General features: G+C 31.4%; 1 protein-coding gene across 2 annotated transcripts in view; it reads right to left on the reverse strand.

The window, feature by feature from the left end:
• Window positions 1-552: 552 nt before the first annotated feature.
• The window catches only part of LOC124352985 (nose resistant to fluoxetine protein 6-like), a 54943-nt gene continuing 40687 nt past the window's right edge, over window positions 553-14808 (reverse strand). For both annotated transcript variants that reach the window (XM_046802753.1, XM_046802754.1), the window contains exons 8-15: window positions 13317-13477; window positions 13009-13174; window positions 11356-11549; window positions 10518-10650; window positions 4035-4224; window positions 2637-2779; window positions 2357-2459; window positions 553-1158 (exon numbers count right to left, since the gene is read on the reverse strand). In XM_046802753.1, the coding sequence (XP_046658709.1) occupies window positions 1127-1158; window positions 2357-2459; window positions 2637-2779; window positions 4035-4224; window positions 10518-10650; window positions 11356-11549; window positions 13009-13174; window positions 13317-13477 (1122 nt within the window). In that variant the 3' untranslated portion in view covers window positions 553-1126. The remainder of the gene's footprint in view (window positions 1159-2356; window positions 2460-2636; window positions 2780-4034; window positions 4225-10517; window positions 10651-11355; window positions 11550-13008; window positions 13175-13316; window positions 13478-14808) is intronic.

A 14808-nucleotide genomic window follows, 5' to 3' on the forward strand; every position in this document is an offset into this window, starting at 1 on the left:
CATGGATCATCAAATTGTACAAATAAATAAATTCAAAATCGAAGTACAACATTTTAAAAGTTTTAAACATTTTTATCTACAATTATTTGGAAATCACCAAGGTTATACCACAGACTATAGATATTTCTATATCTATAGATGTATATATACTATAGAAATATCTATAGTTAGTGTCTATACTGTACATGACAGCATCGTGCTGTGCAGAAATATTTATAGTCTGTGGTTATACTATGTTTAATTTAATTTAATTTTTTTAACAATAAAATATTAGTAGAAAACATGTCCTGTAAATTTAAAAATCGATATAGAAAATTAGAATATTGATATTGATAATAAACTTATTGTTGTTATACCTATTAATAAAATATTGTTATTATTTGTTACAACAGGAATTTCCTATAAAATGAAAATGCATTAAGGAAATATAATAAATTATTTTAAAACAACTTTCAGAATTTATTTATCAAAATACAAAACTATGTGAATTAAGTACAAAATAATAGCTTATAAACCAAGAATGTAGCCAGGAAAACATCTTTTTTGGGGGGGGGAATTATTTTTTTTTTTAGTAAACGATTATTATTATTTAAATAATTCAATATTACTGACATGCAGTGCTGAAAGATCATTCTCAACATAGATAAAGGCCAAGAACTTTTTAAGGAACAAAATAGGGCCTTACTTTCTGTTCACTTTGGGAATATAACAGTTGTCTTGACCTCCACAAATGTTCTTCTGGCTACGTTCTTGGACCACAGGAATTTTATGTGCATTGTCAAATATCTACAGATGTTATGTTTGTAAAACTTATTACAATATGTGCGAGATTCTTATTATAGTGTAATCAAACAGTTAACCACTTCCTAAAATTAATGTCACTTCTTCTGATGAGGAATCACAACTTGTTTGTCTAAGAATGTCGGAAGTTAGACCAGGGCTTATTATGTATTTAAAGAACTATGTTTACATCACTTAACACAATGACTGCAGCTGGATGGTTAAACCAGTTACATGGATAGAGTGACTGTATTTGTGCATTGCAGAGTAAGTGTTGTATGGATGGGCATAAATGTGCTGATAAGTCACAGAAGAATTTCTGGTAGTCATTTTCACACTAGACAATTTATTTTTCTTTCTTGTTTCCTTGTGAAATTTCTGGAACAACATTGTAAAGAATATTAACAGTTAAAACATAAATGATTTTGATTATGATTTTGTTGGTTAGTTAATGATTATGTACTATATATGACATGAAATATCAGCTACATAAAAAGGAATGTAACAATTTTCTTCATATGATTTTAAAACACTAAATTATAATATACTAGCACATACACACGGTTTCACCAGCAATTTCTATGCAGCATTCCGTGTATTTATTTGAATGTAGAGGAACTCCAAAGTCGAAGTTCATAGTTTTTTGAGTGAAAGTATTTCTGATATAATATGATGGGGTCCTACGATATTTAAAAAATGGAATTAATTATATATCATGTATCAGGTACACATTTTCAGTGTTCAAGATTAAAATTGTGAGTAATTCTTATTTAAGGTTTAGCGCTTCTAGCTCAAATTATATACATTGTCTCTCTTTGCACTAGGGACAACTTTACTTATCTGTTAATTCATTTAAAAGTTATTGAAACTTTTATTGTTTTAATGTGAACCAAATCACTTAGCTTGTTTCACAGTCGGCGCTGATCAAATGCTTTAGATATTTTTAACTGACACTAAATGTCTGTTTTGTCTTCAGGAATAAATTAACATGATATCTAAAAAAAATACATGACCACTGTGCTCTTATTTTTTTAATACATGATTTTGTGTTACAATAACATTACTTCCTGAACCTTTAACAATGAATGGAAACAAGAAGTAATGAAATAAATACAGATATTATAGAAAACTTTAGAGTGGCAATACTATTTTGTTATTAATCATATTTTACATCTCCCATTCTAAAAACGGCATTTATTTGTGAAGACCTTTTGGTTTACTGTTAAGCATGGAATAAACTATGCTAAAGTGGCAAACATTGATAGGCTTATCTCTAAAATAAAAAAATTTAACAATATTCAAATACAATTTTTTTGTGTGGAGTTGTCTGAAGATGAAATCTTTGGTTTCGAAAGGCCTCGTCAAAAAAATAAACAATTTGGAAAAGTAGTGTTTTCATTAACATTTAGTAATATTTAAATATTCAAATACTTTAGATATAACAAAACAAAATATAATGTTGAAAAGTATAAAATGTTTAAGATTAGTGACCAAGTTAGTACAATAGTTGTTAATACTTACCTAGTATTCTAAATTATTTCTGTCACTCATACAAGGTAAAAATGCTTAACCTCACCTTTTTCAGTAAAAACTTCATAAAGAGACTTCAGAGGCAGAAGGAAGAGCAGAGTGGATAGTGTTGAAATCACAAGTATACAAAATATTTCATTTAAGTCAATCTGAAAAATGGAACAACACTGTTATTAAAAATTTGAGTCGAACTTATGTAATGCTTAACAATAAATGAATCTGACACTTCGATCAAATGTCTCTTTCCTTTTATGTTTTAGATGACAAAGCTACATTAGGCAATTCAACGTCTGAAACAAATAAAGTAAGTAAAAGATGTTACTTACAATCTGAGAGATGTAAATGTATTGTGGAGCTTGAGCTGACAGAATGTTCCAAAACATGACGATAAACTGCATGATATAGACAGCGTATGAAATACGGCTGAACACGATAAAACCTTTCCAGCTCAGTTTTCTGTTCAAAAACTCTGGAACAAATATAAATAACCACACATTTAACATATTATAAACAAAATTATATATATCATATTCTACATTATTTTGTGTACTGAGGTGAAATAGAGGACTTCATAATCCTAACTTCATCTCCAATATAGCCACATTTAATTTTTTTTATTTTAAAAGGACTAATAAAGCATTATCAATTGCTTGAGTCGGGGTATCGATTTGTTATTAAGGGTTAAGAAAATATGATCAGACATAGTTTGTCCACATAAGAAAGAACAATTTAAACCTCATTCACTTTTACACCCTTATTTTTGATCATATTTTTATGAGAGATGTCTCAATTTATGCATCCAAAATAAGTTTTTGATATTTTTGTCTGAATAACCTATAAAAAAATTAAAAAGTTTTAAATGCTTATTAATTATATATTAATATGAAACATCTCCCACAATTCTATAATTGAAGTCGTAATTAATAAGGTGGTAATTAATTAACAATATTATTATTAAATTGTAATTAATTAATAATTTAGACGTATAAGTGCATTTAGTTGTTGTTGCATTGTTCTCATGGGACTACAATCAAGATGGCTGCTAGTGAAACCGGTTCTTAAACAAAACATGACAAATGTACAGGTTTCCAACATATCACAATGAGAAAAGATAGCGAATAATAAAATTTGAAAATGAGTCCTTACCATTTCAAGAAGCTTTCTAGCACATTGCAATTTATTGCATGTCTCTGGATCATAATAGTTATACTGAAACTGTAGAAGCATCTGTTTTTATACAAAAATTGCATAAATATATTGATTTTTTTGATTCAGTATGTTTTTTATTGTGTGTCATTGTTAAAATGAGTTTCTTGTTTACATTTTTATTGTTAAAAAAGAAGAGGCACCTCTTTATTTCACCTGCCCTCATGACCATGCCCCTTGTGTGGATCTTATCAAAAAGAATAAGTGGAACAGTCATACAGTACAGGTTTGATAGTACTTATAAAACGTGCTACGGTCGGGGACAGGAGTTATTCTATTGTGACATTTTTCTGACAACATTATACCTTTAAATCCATTGTGACTTTGGCAACTGTTCAATGAACTCATTGGAAAATAAAATAAGCCTGGGCGATGTATATGTTATGAGCAATCACATCAATCATACAACTCAATAAGAAAATTTTTAAAAGATTTCTATTTAAGGATGAAGAATTAAATGTCTAAAACTATTAAAACCAAAGATCTCGGTAAACTGTATCGCTCTTAAGAACTCGTACCTGCTTGCTGCGTGTGACACACATAGATGACCCACGAAACTGCCAGGCTCCAAGTGAAAGGTTGTAGACTCCCGTATACGATGGAGTTGACGACATCGTATTGGTAACTGCGTAGATACACTTCACCAGGACCCATGAATGAGTAACATGCCGCTAAACCAGCAACCAGCCACCCTGCTATCAACTGAGACTGCAAAGGAAAACTGTTGTTAACAAAATAAACACTCATAAATAACTACTGATCTTAATTTTCACTCTCAAGGTACAATTTTTCTTGAGTGGTGATTTTAGATGTTACAAGAAGTGTCGGACCATGGAAGTATTGGAACACACTTAAAAAAAAAAAAAAGGAATTGAACCTTTTTTGAAAGGAAAAGGCCCAAACTCTTTGTATGAGATGAATGAGGAGTATAAGACCAGAATGGCACCCAGCAGGGATCACTTCTGGCTGGTTTATACCTTCCAGTTGAACCTACTACTGGGCACAGCAAAAACGATGGTGTGTCACTTAAATCTGGACAACCTTATGGTTGTCTAGGAGTGGCATATCACTAACCACAAATATCGAGATTCTGGAGTGCAAGGATAATTCGATAGGTCAAGTCTATTGCGGGAGATGACTGATGGAGTTGGTAGGGTTCTTTCCCTATGTATCAGAGTTTTTGCTAGCAAAACCGAGGGGTATGCCACCCCCTGCCTGCTTTGACTGGAGAGCCTGGTTTAGAGCTGGCCTTGCCTTCTTCTGGGAGGACATGACTTTGAGATTAGTGCCCTAATCTTCCTAATGGGTCTTAAGATGAGGCTGCCTCTATCCACTAACCTACCCATCCTGAATATCCTGTCACTCTGGAAGCAGTGCTAAACTTCTTATAGGACTAAGTGTAATTTATAAGCTTCTTGTCCTAAGGGAAAAACAAGAACAAAAAAGACCAGAATGGATGGCTGATCTAGTCTTCTAGTCCCTGTTATTATCAAAGTGTTCTGAAATGGAGTACACTTGAAACTAAGGCACAGATAAGAAATCACCAGTGAAATAAAAATCTAGGCAAGAATTGTTGGGACGAAATGGCAGAAAATGAACTATCTCACTAGTTCCAACCTTATAATTCCAGTTCCAGAATTGCTTAGTCCAACCTGGTAGGGTTGGAAAAGACATGATGGCTGAAAATATTGGTGTCACTAGAGATGTATTTATAAAGAACTGGACCTCTATTCCTTCAGAACTTTCCTGGAATGAATTCACTCCAGAACTCCCTTTATCTTTTTTCCATATATAGTTATTGTTTATTAAATGAATAGATATTATTATGAAAGACAAATGGAGTTCAATATTATTTTAAATTAACATGTTGACTGTGACAGAAGCCCCATTGCTTGCTGTCTTATTTGAGTAATTAGGATCAGTCATGATACAGCCGCAGTGGTGTTAACTACACGTATTATATCTAGACCAGGGCCACAACAAGAGGGGGCAGGGGGTGTCATTTGCACTGAGTGGCAAAATTGTAGTGGCGGCAAAAAAATATAAAGTTGAGTCGTTGCTTCACAACTCTGTTCATACATAGTCTTGTCAGTCTCTGCGTGAATCACTTTATTCGAAGGTCAAAAAGAATAGATACCTAAGTTTGAACGTTACCATAGACTAAACAGTAGAGCCAGAATATCAGGAGTTATATTAAAAGTTAGACTGTCTATTTCTGCGTTTAGACATATAAAACTAATTATACATTTCAAACAAACTGCAACTTTAACAACATTAATAACTGAGAAACTTACGATCTGATTAAGCCTAAATATTTGTACAAGATAAGTACGTATGTGCTGTTCATAAGTATGTAATTGTAGGACTACTGTATATGGAAAAAATATTTTTAATTACCATCTTCTTTTTTATTCTGAGTGGTTAAAAAAAGTAGGTATTGATCATGATAAATGAAGTTCTTAAAGCCATTATTTGAGGCAAGTCATTTTTAAACTGCTATTTAAAGAATTAATTTATTAAACAAGGTTTGGTAATCTACTGCGGCTGGTGCCTGCTTTTTTAAACTCACAAACCATCAGACTACCGAGGCAACACCGGCCTGAGCAGTTAAAAAATGGCAACAAATATATCTTTTTAAGTTCAACATTGTTTCTTTATACTGTCAAGATGACAGAGTTTAAAATGTAATACTTCTGTCTTAAAATTCATAGTGACAAATTGTTGCTACTAATTTTAATTGTAAAATATCAACAAATTGATGTTTCAACAAATTTTAAATACATATTTAAAGTAAAATGTTTTATATATATATATATATATATATAAAACATTAATTTAATCTAAACTATATATATATATATATATATATTATATATATATATATACAGGGTGATTCAAAACTAAACGGCAATCTCTCGAGAGCTTATTCTATAGCTAAAACAAGTAAAAAAGTTAATATAACCATATGCCCGGAAAACGCTTCGTTAGCGAGTTACGCCTAGCGAAAGATTTCGCCCGGATTTCAGAACCCTTGGTGAAGTCAGGCCGTATGAAAAATGGTAAAGGTAGTTACAAAGATACAAATACGATTGTTTTTTATGTTTTTTATATCTGAAAAATTTATTACAATTCGTCCCAGAGCTGTAAATGCAATACTTTCAGAGATATCTTACGTAAAACACAAGAATTGGTGCAAAGAAATAACACATTTTTGTGTTTTAACGTAAGATTACTTCCATAAATGTTAAATAAGGTCGTTTTTTTCTTAGACAGATTTGTAGAACATTTAATTCTGAAAAGATTCATGTGAATTACTTAGGAAAAATATTAATAATAGGTATTGAAATTTAGCTTTATTTAAAAATAAAACAGACGCACAAAAATGCATATTCTTATCTGCATAAAATATTAACTAATGTTTAGGTTGTGAGTAACAGCTAATTATTTATTCAACACTTTTTATTGTCATATTTTCTTTGCAAAGGTTGGCAATATCAGCTGATCAACAATTAAGTTCATGAAGTAATATTTGAATTAACCTTTATGGAGGTTTTTGTATTGTGGCGTGTGAAGATTGTATTTTGTGAGATCCTGTGATTATTTGGAAATATTTTATACAAGTGTATAAAATATTTTATTAAATATTTATTTTTAAAATATTTTATTAAATATTTTTATAAAAGTGTATGTAATTATCTTAGTAAATAATGGCAGATAATGTAAATGGTATGTATTCGTTTGAAGAGTATACGGACATGATACTGATGTACGGCAAAGTTAACAAGAAATGGTTTAGCTGCAGTTCAGGAATATCGTGATACTTTTCCACATCGAAGAACACCTGATCGCAAAACATTTGAAGCTGTGGAGAGACGACTTAGAGAAACTGGTAGCTTTTAACCGAAGCGAATAGATACTGGTCGTCAACGTAGCGCAAGGAACTATAATAATGAACAAGCAATAATAAATGCTGTAGAATTATCACCAACCATAAGCACCAGACGATTATCACGTCAGTTAAATATTTGCCAGTCAAGCGCGTATGGCGGACACTTCATGAGCACAGTTGTACCCATTCCATATAACACGTGTTCAAGACTTTATTACCGCAAGATCTTAATAAACGGAAGATGTTCTGCCGCTGGTTAAGAAGAAATTGTTTACGACATCAGTATTTTCTTCGGCGTATTCTCGTTACTGATGAATCCTGTTTTACTAGAAATGGAATTGTAAATTTTCGTAATACCCATACTTGGGCGTACGGACAACCCACATAAAACTGCGACGAGGCATTTTCAACATACATCATCATAGTCAAATGTATGGCTTGGTGTTCTGGGTGATAATTTGATTGGTCCATTTTTCCTCCCTAATCGACTTAATGGAGTAGCGTACTTAAATTTTTTAAGAAACAAACCTGCCTACCCTCTTGGAAGATATTCCTGTTCAAAACAGAATAAATGCATGGTTTATGCACGACGGAGCACCTCCACATTTTTCTAATGATGTGAAAAACTATTTAAATGATACATACGGTAGACAATGGATTGGTCGAAATGGACCAGTAAAAATGGCCACCACGTTCTCCTGACCTTACGCCAGCAGACTTTTTCTTATGGGGTTGGATGAAGTCAATTGTTTATTCAAAACGGATTAACACCATAGAGGAGTTACGTAATCGCATTACAGAGGCGGCAGAAACTATCAAGAATGCTCCAAACGTTATGAAACGCGCTAGAAAAGAGTGGATTCGTCGTGCGGAAAACGTGCATTGCTAACAACGGAGGACACTTTGAGCAACTATTATAGGTGATTATTACAGTTTTATAAAGGTAAATACATTTTATGTTAATGTTCAGTCTAGAATAAATGATCAGCTGTTACTCCAACCTAAACATTAGTTAATATTTTATGCAGATAAGAATATGCATTTTTGTGCGTCTGTTTTATTTTTAAAATAAAGCTAAATTTCAATACCTATTATTAATTTTTTCCTAAGTAATTCACATGAATCTTTTCAGAATTAAATAATGTTCTACAAATCAGTTTAAGAAAAAAATGACCTTTATTTAACATTTATGGAAGTAATCTTACGTTAAACACAAAAATGTGTTATTTCTTTGCACCAATTCTTGTGTTTTACGTAAGATATCTCTGAAAGTATTGCATTTACAGCTCTGGGACGAATTTTAATAAATTTTTCAGATATAAAAAACATAAAAAAACAATCGTAATTTGTATCTTTGTAACTACCTTTACCATTTTCATACGGCCTGACTTCACCAAGGGTTCTGAAATCCGGGCGAAATTCTTTCGCTAGGCGTAAACTCGCTAACGAAGCGTTTCCGGGCATATGGTTATATGAACTTTTTTTACTTGTTTTTAGCTATAGAATAAGCTCCCCAGAGATTGCCGTTTAGTTTTGAATCACCCTGTATATATATATAATATATATAAAATGTATATATATATATATTATATAGGTTTATTATTCTATTTCAGTTCATTTTCTTGTTTGTATTTAGTTAGTTTCATTATTTAATTTTGTAAATATTTATACACTGTTATCTGAAGAAGTATGCTGACATACGAAAATTAATAAAAGAGTTTACCAATATTTGGTTTTTTTATTTCTACATGAAGAGAATACATATTGATATATATATATACATATATATATATATATATATATATATATATATATATATATATATATATATATATATAGTTTAGATTCAATTAATGTTTCTTGAAATGTTTAACCTTAACTATTAACCCAAAATATTACCATATTTTTGTTTGTATTTTGTTCTCTTAAGACAAGAAGTTGAGAATCCTCTCATAGCATTTAGTCCAAAAAGGACATTACACTTGCTTCCTAAGTGACCGAATATTCAGGATGGGTACGGTTGGTGATAGAGGCCACCACTTGTACCATGAGGAGGAATAGCGGACACTAACTATTTCTCAATAATTTCACACTGAAAACAGCCCGGGAGGCCAGGACTGCACCAACCTCTTCAGTTAAAAGCGAGCATGAGTAGAACGTTCTTATGTTCAAACAAGGCTACCTCTAACACTAGGGCTGGACACATCGGAGGAGCAAACTGTATGAAGCAAGTATTGTTGGTCAATCTGCTCTTACAATTTGACACCTACTTCTTCATGCATTCGAATGGGCCACCTCTTTCAGAACATTGTGTGCCCCTTGAAACAGTGTCAGTTACCTAACTCAAATTTCTTGTCTCATGCCAACCGTCGGAATCAAAATACCAACTCAAATTAATTTAACTTTACTTTAGTCGTATGTTCCTTTTAAAATGTCAGAAGAAGTTTTTGACAAATTGGTATATGTGGACAGACTGTTGATAATGGTATAGGTAAAGCTAGTAATATAAGACTAGAAAATATCACAACAAGGATAAAACAAATCCAACATTTGGACAAACTCTACTCTGCAACATTAAATTCTTCTTGTTCATTTATGCTGAAGGAGTAACAAGAAACTACAAGAAACTTGCTAAGTATATATTCTTTGCTTGCATGTTTTACAAGAGATAGAGAGAGATTGGGCTCTTTCTCGCCAACATCGCTTCTTTTTGGGAGGCAGAAAACAACAACCTTTCGTCATAATGACATGTAATTTTTGCAGTAAGTCAAATAAAGTATTTTCATTTTAAAATTTAATTTTTTGGACTCAAGTAAGAAAAACTTAAAAAAATAGTGGCTTTCAGCTAATACCAAAGTACCGATTAAAATATTGTTACAATAATACTTTTATAATCTCAAGCTACATAAATGTTAAAGTTTAAATTTTGTTAGCATATCAAAATCTTTGACCTTTTATATATTGTGTGTTTACCAAATATATTAATACATTTGAGTACCTAAAATATTTGACCAATATATACAATTTAAAAGCTGCATTTGATTGGTGCCAACTTCACTAATATCTCTCATTATTAATATTCAAGTGATAAATAATTTGAAGAGTATATTACTCGTGTCAACATCGCACTTCTGGCAGGAGTTATCCGCAAGTAGAAGCCCAGCAGTATGCCCACCACATAAGGCATGCTTCTAAACAATGGATTCAGATACAGCCGGCTGGCACTCTCTGACATTTTTGTGGGTCTGAAAGCCAAATTTAAATTAGAATATATTATGGAATTCCTTGTAAATTTTTGTGAAGTCATAAAATTTACTTTCTTTCAATTATTTTAATTGGAAAGACTTGTTTAGCTGAATGTTTATTGGTCGTAATAAACATAAGTAGTTGTGAGAAAAAAATTGCTTGTTACTAAAGAATAACATTTGTGTGTGTGATATTTTAATAAAAAAGCCAGTTGACATGAATAAGATATTCTATATTTCTGTGCAAATTAATACCTATGACTGAAGTGGGGTTTGGAAGATAAACACAGTCCATGAAAAATACTTCACTCCTGAAAAAGTGAAGTATAAAAAAATTTTAATCATTCCTTAGAAGCAAATAAGAGGAAATTATGGAATTTATTGCATAATTGTGGACCTTTGGAGATTGATTTATTTTTTATTTTTAAATTATAGTATGGTGACTGTTCTGTAAATGTAAGTCGTCTGACTTGCATACATAATAATAAACAAGATATACTTTACAGTACCATTTAAGATTTTTCACATAGTAATTATATAGATTCAAAGCCACATTGCTTACCATCCTTTACCATTTTGATAAACCTTTTACAAATATGACATTAGTAGTATATATGCAACATTGAGCAAATACAAAACATTAGTTTTTCGTCTTACAGGCTGGGTTTTAATTATAGTTGATGATTATAGAAATGTGTTACTTACTGAATGCCATAGTATATGAAAGAGGCCAGGTGTCCAGAATTAATAAGTACAGCCTTATATGCAGTGATACAGCCCAGAGCTATAACTAAGTACAGAGCACCCCGCAGCCTGTACTTCCACAGCAGTAGAATCAGGAATGGAGATCCCAAGTACAAGTAAAAGTCCGACATGAGGTGATGGGCTGGGGGGAAACACTGTACAAAATAGATAACAAGTCAAGAACAACACTAGTTATAGTATGTCTTTTTAGTTTTTTTATTATTTATCACAATAATGCAGGTGAAAGAGCAGAGACTGTCAGAAATGAGCAGGATAATAATCACTTAGGAAAACAATGTAACATTAAAAAAAATAAAACCTTATATTTTACACTCTTTATGCAGACATTCAACCTCTTCAGTTCTTATATCATGATTATTACATTATTATTATCCTTATTATTATTATTCTTATATTATTCCATTCTCCTCTTACAAATGTTTAGATAATTGTAGGTAAAAATAAGAACTTGAGGAGTATTTCAAGGTCAATGGGACTTACTTTTGTTGTATCTGTGGGGTCCCCCCAAGGGGAAGAACTCCTTAACTCTATTGGTTAAGTAAGCAACATCCCTTTTTAATTCATCGTTAGAAAGGAAATATACAGGTAACAAAGAATTTTGGTACAAACCAGAGTCAAGTAATTAATTATATTTATTAACTTACTAAATACTCGGGGTAAAAATTTTAATTTAAGAAATTTAAAAAATAGTGAGTCTAATTTAGAAATAATAGAAAGAAACATTTTAATAAGTAATAATACAAATATCTAGGTAAGAACTTTTTAATAGTTCACTGATAATTTAGATAAAGATATCTGTTGCTTTAAGAACACTTTTATATTTTAAACATATATTTACAATTTTTAAGTCCCATCGGTGATTTGGAAGTAAAGTTTTGATAACCCTTTGTCAGGGGTTAATTATTCCGAAACAGGGTTTGTCCTGTAACGTAAAATGCTCGCACTAATAATCATTTTCCTAAATATGTTTCCCAAATTTAAAAGTAGGAATTATGTATATTTTAGCTTATTACGTTGAAGTTTTTATCTAGCTAAATAATTAATAAGGGAAGATAAAGTTCTTTGATTCACACCAACATATATTCTTTGGTTTTTTTGAGTCTCAAAGAGTAAATTGACAGTTGAAAGTTTTGAGATTGACAATTCTCAACATTTTCAAAACACCAAAAATTAAACTTCATATTTAGCTAAAAATATTTTAGTCAAATAATTTCTTTCTCACTCTCTTGCCAATCATTAAAACATAAGTAAGGGATGATCAGGCTTTTTTATTGCTTTGTAGGCCTATGTTCATTTAAAAACTGAACAGATGTTTGAGATTCACTGGGAGAATCTTTATTTATACACTTCAAAAGTTTAGGCCTACCAGAAGGTTTAGTGTGTATGATGTAGACATTCAACATGTTAGTTGTGATTTCTGATATCAGTGTGTCACAACACTTTGGTAAGTTAATATTATAAGTGTTAGGTTACTTCAACTGAAAAAGAGATAAGATGTTGAAACATAATAATACTGTATTTTGTTTTATGTTAATATTGCACATGTACAGAAAAAACTTTTATTTTAACATGCAATGATTAGCAAATACTAACCATTTGATCAATCCCATCAAAGTTGCTTAGGTAGAAGAGTGGTTTCCAAATGTTCTGACAGGCTTGGACATGTCGCTTGACAACTTGGATGACTTGTGGGCCTCGACGCAACTCTTCAATGGTGTTTCTTATGATAAACACAGCCAGCATCAGAATTGGTGTGAACCTGTTAAAAAATGCATACCAGACATTTTAAAATCTTGAAACTGAACAGTCTAGTGAATTTAGTGAGAGGTTTCAGAGACCGTACATCAAAAATAACTGAAGAAATGGTTTAGAAAATGACAAGAAGCAGCCTACCTACTAACTTGATATATCTGCGGAGGTACATTGCAGGAATGTTGAGAGATCGACCAGCCTGTAGGTCTCTAGTCGTGTAGTATGAAGTCAGTAGGCCACTAAGTACCAAAAATGTGTCTACATTGTTCCAAACTGATCTGAACGTCATGGTCCAAACTGACTCCAGCAGCTGTCAACACAAATTTACAGTTTTTCTTTAGTTACATAGGTACCTTGATGCTTCAAAACTTAAAATATTCATTAAATTAATAAATTTATTTTGTTATTACTCGTAATTTCATTACAATATATTAAAAAGGTTCTGTGTTTCCAGACACTGACTGATTAGAACGATTTCAACTTTTTGGCTGTCTATTAGTATATATTATGAGGTAACTATTCTAAATATTCAATACAATATATCTGTATCATGTACGATTATAAAATAAATTTCTAGGGTGTACTCTAGAGATAAATCAAGAACCTTTAGAACTAGAGCAACCAAATATTTGAAAAATAAATTGCATTTCTTTAATCCATTATCCTATTTTAACAAAACACTTCCGTCACAAGATAATGTGCACCAGAAATTCTTGACGAAGGCACAAGGGAACGAATCTTTATCACAAAATCATAAGTGAGCCATATCTACGTCCAAGACATCGTCTAAGATGATACTCTAAATTGACAGGAGCATTATATTCTTGTATAAATATACCGTACCCAAACCCCTGTTATGCGTTTTTTAAATTTTTACTATAAAAAAAAAACCACTTGATTTGTGTTATTTTATGTTTTGAAGGTAGTTTATTATTAAATCATTACCATAATAATAGCTTTTAAGAGTTAAAAAACCATTAAATCATAAGAACACCAGACTATGAAAACTGTACTAACTAGCATGTCAAAGGGTTAAACAAAAGTTACAGCATTTTGATAAACTTTGTATGAGAGTTTGTGTGTTTTTAATATGCAGAATTTATTTTTAGCCATACAATTATTTGAGAAATATAAAGGATGTTATGGGAAGAACATCTCTTCAAAGTTGAAAATATTTTACATTAGACATTAAAATTATCTGAATTATGAAATCTGGATACACTATTAGATTAAGGATCTATAGTGAAAGCAAGTTCTATCAGCATATGGTTATTGATTGGGTGGAATTTGAAATCTGATCTCAGGTGTTATTGGGACTGTACCGGATGGTTGTTCCGAATGGTCCAAACTGGAGTACAAAATGGCCACTAAAATCAATTCTCCTGCTAACTCTAAAGGCTGTGCTATTGGCAGTAAATACAAACCGTGGAGACTTACAATGAATATTGTAACCGTGGGTGTTCACTATTGCAGATCTTTTTGTTTAAATTTTCAATTCTAGTTTGTTGTAAGAAATGTTATTGCATTTATTTTTAATTTCCCTGCCTTTACACATACCATAATTATGGCAGGAAGGGTTATTTCTATGTAAATGTTAAGTTAAGCTTCATTTCAACTTCCATTTACTGCACCATGTAAAAT

The sequence above is a fragment of the Homalodisca vitripennis genome, chromosome 1 (genome assembly GCF_021130785.1).
Source record: "Homalodisca vitripennis isolate AUS2020 chromosome 1, UT_GWSS_2.1, whole genome shotgun sequence".
Taxonomy (NCBI): Eukaryota; Metazoa; Arthropoda; class Insecta; order Hemiptera; family Cicadellidae; genus Homalodisca; species Homalodisca vitripennis.